General features: G+C 39.6%; 1 protein-coding gene across 2 annotated transcripts; it reads left to right on the top strand.

The window, feature by feature from the left end:
- The first annotated feature begins 722 nt into the window (after window positions 1-722).
- pafah1b2 (platelet-activating factor acetylhydrolase 1b, catalytic subunit 2) lies at window positions 723-5,936 on the top strand. 2 transcript variants are annotated; one of them, XM_042009010.1, is made up of 6 exons: window positions 723-818; window positions 1,568-1,649; window positions 2,623-2,712; window positions 3,187-3,303; window positions 3,536-3,658; window positions 4,302-5,936. In XM_042009010.1, the coding sequence occupies exons 2-6, from the start codon at window positions 1,569-1,571 to the stop codon at window positions 4,578-4,580; spliced, it is 690 nt and encodes a 229-aa protein (XP_041864944.1). In that variant the 5' UTR covers window positions 723-818; window position 1,568; the 3' UTR covers window positions 4,581-5,936. The 2 variants fall into 2 exon arrangements, with proteins under 2 accessions (XP_041864944.1, XP_041864943.1); XM_042009009.1 differs by lacking the exon at window positions 723-818 and adding an exon at window positions 904-1,189.
- The last annotated feature ends 1,147 nt before the right edge of the window (window positions 5,937-7,083 follow it).

Genomic DNA, 7,083 nt, shown 5'->3' with positions numbered 1-7,083 from the left:
ATTAATCAAAGAATTTGTTTTATTTAGTTTTGCCTTTTAAAATTTTTTTAGCTTGTCTTTCCGTCCATTTTGGACATTCCTCTCTACAGCAGCCTCCATGTACCAGGCTATTATGCACATTAGATGATGTCATTTAGAGATTTCTAGCGACTTTTAGGACAGCCAGTAGCTACTTTTCTCACTGAAGAGTTAGTAACAGTGGGTGTGTGAGTGTAACTGAAAGAGGAATGCTGACAGGATATGAAGCATTACCAGTTGCATGCTGTTGAATGAATATTGAAATAAGAGGCTCTTTTCAGTTCATTTCCCTGGCAATAAATGACAGGCGGCTTAAATCAAATAGTCTGTAGTGTATCCTGGGTGCATGTGGTAAACAAACGATTCAATAATGAGGTAATTATTAATTATTGAGGTGCAATAATTACGCCGATCTTTCCTGATGAGGTACTAAAATACGTGGTCTCACATGACTCTGATCAGCTGACTGTTAACTGGGATCAATGATGGGTCAACGGTCAATCTGGAAGTATGAGATCACACAGCAAAGACGTCGGCACCCCTGGCCAAACTAAAGGTCACACTCTCGACTAAATGTAATGTCATGGCTGATTTCTGACATGAACTGATATTTCTCAACTAAAGACTGACTAGTTTGTTTGAAATTCCGACATTAAACGCGTTAAACGCAAAACCCACACCTTACCCATAATTCATTGCACGAGTACTTATTTTGTGGTGTATTTTTTGCCTTGCGGCAACTTCTCAGGAGACACACCTAGAAACTGTGTGTCGACCACCAAAACTTCTTAAGAATAAAGGTAAAAGTGTCTATATTTATGAAATACATAGCTATATCGGGTTTCAATAAATGTCGCCGTGGTACGAATTTGAACGAGCAAGTACGGCTTCCTGTCAAACATCGCTCAGGGATTACAGACAACCAACGTCGCTGGTTCCCTGTACCGTCTTCTAACGGTTACAGCTGGTGGTATTAACCTGACCAGCAGCGTTCTCCTCCCGAGTCAGAGTCTCTACAGCTTCCCTACTTGGCACACCGTTTGCTCTCATGCTTTTGCTAGTCAGCTAACGGTTCTAGCGAGCATCATTCGCCTTGACAACCTGACAGCGGTACAGTAAAATCGGGACCGAAGAGTTAGCGGTTAGCTGGGAGAAGTTAGCACTTTCTCAGGTAGATTAATTGTTTTGTAAACTGTGGAGTCATTTCTGCATTTCCTTATTTTAAAGACACGCGTGTTACCAGATATACTTTAGTCATTTTCTAGCACAGCTAAAATGCTAACCTGGGGGGATTAATGCGATCTGCTCTGTGATCTATAAACACTCGCCCTGACAGCGAAAGTGGCCTAGATCCGTATTATGCCCGTCTGTGTCTGCTCCGGAAGCTGCAGCATCACAGCACTATATCCAGTACCAAAGCTTTCACTAGGTGCACTGTTTTACCCCAGTAAATAAACTCTCCAGTGATACGTAGATGTTTTGTCTTGCAACAACAAAACCACGTCTTGTTTTGCTTATGCGTGAATGAATAAGTGGTGGTGTCCTGCAGGATGAGTGGAGATGACCTAAACCCGGCTGCAGTGGCTCAACTTGTGGAGGATGTGCAGGGAGATGGACGGTGGTTGTCACAGGTATGTTTACACATTTACTATATGAAATTATTTGTAGAATTCGTGGTAAACTTGAGAATATCAAAACTTCTCCAGTCAAATAATTGAAGTTCCTTGAACATTAGTTCTAGATAAAAAAAAAAAAGATAATTAAAGTAGAAAAATATGTTGTTTTCTGTCTCGGTCTTTAACCCCATATATGTGATATTAGTATTGGGATGGAGTTGTAGCTGCAAGCTGTACCTAAACAGGATTGTTTGTACAGTGATGATGTTCTTAATTTGGCATGCTTTCACCATCATGTGTTTCTATATTAAGCTCTCAGTGCTTATGAGATTAATAGGATTGCATCCCACAATGTCTCAAAGTCTTGCGTCTTTGATCTAATTTATAATAAATATTAATTCAGAATGCCTGCTTAGATCCCTTGACTTTATTTTTAGATTTTTGGAATGTATGTAAGAGGGAGCATAAATATGTCTTTTTTTTTCTGGTAACCATTGGTTTTCATGCCTGGTTGTGACCCCATGAAGCCAAAAGAGATTGTGTTTACCAATATCTTCATGATGTTACAAAAATTCATTTTTAAGGGTGAAACATGGCCTAAATAGCAATAATACAAACTTAAAATTGATGCGCTTGCAAGCCTCAGTGCAACATTTAATCTAGTTTGTTTAGTGGCACCCTCAGTAAGTTTTTGCAAGGTTAATCCTCTAATGCTAATACGACTGAGACGGCCTGCTTTACTTCAAGCTCTCCGTCAGACGGGCCACCAGACGTGTGTTGACCGTGGTGAGCTTGCAGGATTTGGTTTGAGTCGGATGTCTAATTAGTGTTATCCCTCTTGTCAGATTTACAAAACTCATAACGCTGTAGGGGCTTGTATGGAGCTGCTTCAGCTCTTGTGTTTGATTAAAAATACAAATGTCAATTTATTTAGCATTTTTGACACGGTTATGCCTTTCATTAACCACTGGCTGTCATGTGTTTTCAGCATTCGAGATTTGTACTGGAGTGTAAAGATGGTGAGCCAGATGTGCTTTTCGTAGGAGATTCTATGGTGCAACTAATGCAGCAATTTGAGGTGAGACAAGCTAATTTCATTAACATTGCCTTCATGTTTTCCCCAAAATATTTGCTAGTCTTTTAGACATTATTAAAGTCGTATTAATAACAGATGCGTAATTACTTTTACCAAACTGTTTGGTTAATATCTCAGACAATGACCAGCTGTTAATTAACTTAAACCCAGTTGCCATACTGTCTCAAATTCTTAATGTAGGGATTTAGGGACAGTTATAAAGAGGTGGATAAACATGTAATGTACCAAATTTGAATTTGAGTAACATATGCAAGCATTTTCTATCTTATATATTTACCAAAATGTTAGTTTATTTCTTCAAAAATGTATATATGTGTGTCAATGACTTATGTGATGGATGATGTCAGTGTTAGAAATGAGACCAAATAAAAGCATGACATTTGTTTTCATGTTTCTCTAAGAACTGATAAAATCTGATGTACTGTAAAATGAAGATTTATAGTTTGCTGTCCACAGGTCTGGAGGGACTTGTTCTCTCCTCTTCATGCATTCAACTTTGGTATTGGTGGAGACACCACCTGTAATGTGCTGTGGAGGCTGCAAAACGGAGAACTGGAGAACATCCGTCCCAAGGTGAGACCAGCCAGCTGAGAAGTATTTTTCTATTAAAAACAAAACAAAAAAAACAGCTGCACATAGTGCTGTACTCTTGGCTAATGAGTTGTTACATATGCAGGGGAGTTGTAGCAGCACTAGGTGGCCTCATCCTACCTGGGATGGAGGAATGTTGTTTATCTGGTAAAAGCCCCCCCCCGGCTCCTTCTGTGTTAGTGAAAGTCATTAAAGTGTCTGTACTCTTATCCAGGCAGTGGTGTTGTGGGTAGGAACCAACAATTACGAACACACCGCAGAGCAGGTTGCGGGTGGAATTCTTGAAATTGCACAACTGCTCACTTCCCGCCTCCCCAAGGCAAAGATTGTTGTACTGGTAAGTTTGGCAAAATATCCTGTGTTTTCTTGCTCTTTTAAAGGAGGACCTGTCTGTAGTCTGCAGCAACAGCAATATTGACATATGGGTGTGTTTATTATGCTTTAGTGTGACAGCTCTGGTCACTCACTGAACAGTGGATCTGTGACAGCTGTTTCTGCATTATGTCTCAAAGTTAACATATTTTACAGTCATGTTGGAGATGAAGCTTAAAATGACTGGGATCTAAAGAGAGAAATAAAACTCTGGAGGTCCTTGATAAATGTTCTATGCTGAAAGCTTCACCACTACTCCTAAAAGTACTACCGCTTGTCCACACAAGTAAAATATTTCTCTGGTCCTTTGTTTAGTCCCAGATGTCTGGATGATACATGAAGGGAGTCAGGAATTAGGGCTCTCAAAATCTGAAAGTTCCTGCTGTTGAAATGCAGCGTTAGTTTTATTATTGACCGGTTGAGCTGAAAATGCACAGGAGGAAACTCATAAAACTATGTATGCATAAGTTTTTCTATCAGATGAGCAAGCTATTTCATTTCTTTTCAGTTAAAAAAATGTAGAAATGCTTCATTCTAAGTAGTAAATGTTCAAAATCCTTTGACATGTTAAATCTCTATAAACGGTGAAATATTTTTGTGATCTTCAGGGTTTGTTGCCTCGAGGGGAGCGGCCCAATCCACTGAGGGAGAAAAACGCTGCTGTTAACAACTTATTGCGCTCCTGGCTGCCACGACTGGGCCAGGCTCAGTTCTTGGATGTGAGCAGAGGATTTGTCCACTCAGATGGAACCATTAGCTCACAGGACATGTTTGACTACCTCCATCTGACGTCAGCAGGTTACTCCACCATAGCCAAGCCCATTAGTGACCTGCTGCTTCAGATACTGGAAGAGACGCCAGAGGAGAGACGGGCATCACTGGTTTGAAGGCTGTGGCAAAGAAGCACCCAGAGGTATGCCTCACCTGCTGGTGTGGGGGAGACATGTCCCTGGTACCTAGAGGAGTATGGGCCCACTCTTGGGACTGGAGGGTGGTCCTCTTAGGATGTGGGAGTACAGTCATAAGCAGACAGTTAGGTGTGGAGATGTGTTAAAAGGGAGAGAGAGACCTCGCTACAGACACAGACAACTAATAACTAGTAACTAACTAGAAAGCTTTATTGCCAAAAAAAAAAGATTCATCAAGCTCAGGCTTCTCTAAATCACACAGATATGAATAAGATCATACGGGACAGCAGTTAGACACACAAACACACACACAAGGCTGGGATGTCACAATCACTTTTAGAGGTTGAAAGAAAATTAAAGAAATAAAGTGGGAGGAAATGTTTCTGCAGCACCAAATTTTAAAGATTAGGACCTCCTTTGAGCCTCTTCAGATCTAACTCATCAAATAGAAATGAGTCTGAGGTAAAAAGTCACGCTTAAGTGTGTGACTCCATAAAACAAAAGGGTTGTGATCTACAGAGGAATTCAACGGAGATGCACACTACAGTATGTCTCACTGTGAAAACCAACTCACAATTTTACTAAAAGCATCCCTAGTTTTGTCTTTGTGTACTTTCATATTCACATCCAAACAGCAAGCACATATTGTCTTGTACAGTCCTATAGCTGTTCTTTAAAACAGTTCATATAAAAAATATAGCTTTGCATTTGGCCTGTCTACGGGTCACACACACTAAACAACTCACACCTCAGCTTCTACTTAAACTAGCCATCACTGTTCACTGCATGTACAATTAAAGCTCAGCTTTGTTGTGGAACGCTCTGTGTTAATCACAGCTGGCCAGTGTCATGCTTTCTTGCATATTATTCACTCTTTACAATGTACCTGTTGCATAATCTATTGGTCTTCCAACTCTTCCAGCAATCAAGTGGTATTAACATAGTGTTTGTGGAATTTCATTTAAAGATTTGGGTCCAGAACAGTAGTGATTTTTTTTTCTTAATTTTTTTAATTAATGAAAAAAAATAAGCTACACATTTAACTTGGTTCTGCCAGCTGTTGTAGAAACATCTGCACAAATAAATGGTTGTCAGAGTGGCTACAGTGCTGGTTTCTTGTATTCCTCATGGGTGTATTTTTGTGTGGAGCATGCTTTGGATACATACATAGTCAGACTTTGGCTATCACATGCTCCCTCTCTCCCTCCCCTTTAATAACATTTGGAATTTTTCTCCTAGAGTTCACTGTCTTGTCATTTAACTTCTCATTTCCTCTTAATTTCTGACAGTTTTATTTGTTGTTTACCCAAACCTGCCACCCTGAAATCTTCACTTCTCCTCATGGTATAGTCACAAAATATTTTTAGGGAAAAAGCGTAGCCACATGATTAAGCTGTACTAAATATTATGCTAAATGCTACAAGACGATCGCAGGTCGTGTAAAAGCCAACCATTAGTCTGTGAGCTTACGCCGAAGCTGCTAGTTTGCAGCTCAGTTCTGTTTGAATCGTGACTCTTGCCGGGCATCAAATTATTGTTACTGTTGTCTTAAGCTCCGCACATTCGCGTGACGTGTTAGATATAAATCGTGTATATGTGTGTGCCTTAAGTGTTCATGAGGATGGCTGTATACAGTATGTCTGATACTGAATAGTGTAAGTTGGATGTGTGAGTGTCTAAAAATTGTTATTTGTAAATAAGATGTAAGATTTAAGAAAATGTTGCAGGACGTGGAGGGGTCAGATTGCCTATGTCTGTTTGCTGTAATACAGTATTTGCACTGTTTTGGCTTATTGTCATGTTATGAAGGTAAAGCATTCCAATAAAAGGAAAAATGATCTAATCATGTGTTTTCTATTCCTACTCATTTGCAAATAATTATGTATCATATGATTGAGTAATTTAATTTTTAAGAAAAGGGGAGGATCCATGACGATTGTTGTGTACAAGTGCGTGTAAGTGTTACACAATCACCAACAGAGGGAACCATTTCATCAGAAGTAAATTAAGGAAGACACTAATAAGGCCGACTGCCTCCTCTCTTTTCGTCACAGTTGCTCATTGCTTAATTAATTTGTCTTCACTAAGTTTATCTCTCTAATGTTGTAATAATTCACCAGCATTTAGAGGCAGTGCAGAATCATGTTAAATTGCCCTCATTAAACAGCTTGGCCCGCTGGAGTGAATGTGAAGGCTGGCAAGTTGTAAAACACTTAGTTACTAAATCATTTGCTCATATTTAATGTTTCTTTCCTTAATTTTAACTGAGCCAAAACATTCCCAGCAGAGAGGGAAAAAAGTAGTTTTATCTGGCGGTCTGTACTGTAGACTGAACTGCCGACACATGCAACATAAAGGGTCTGTTTGAGGTCCATGTATGCCTTATTCACAGTGTGAGATCATATTTCTGACAGGAATGCATGAGTATTTAAAGCTGCATTTTTTTTAAAGGTCTACTTTGTTGTCCTATGCAATCAAAAGC

Source organism: Melanotaenia boesemani, chromosome 15 (assembly GCF_017639745.1).
Source record: "Melanotaenia boesemani isolate fMelBoe1 chromosome 15, fMelBoe1.pri, whole genome shotgun sequence".
Taxonomy (NCBI): domain Eukaryota; kingdom Metazoa; phylum Chordata; class Actinopteri; order Atheriniformes; family Melanotaeniidae; genus Melanotaenia; species Melanotaenia boesemani.
This window is presented reverse-complemented; position numbering and strand designations above follow the sequence as displayed.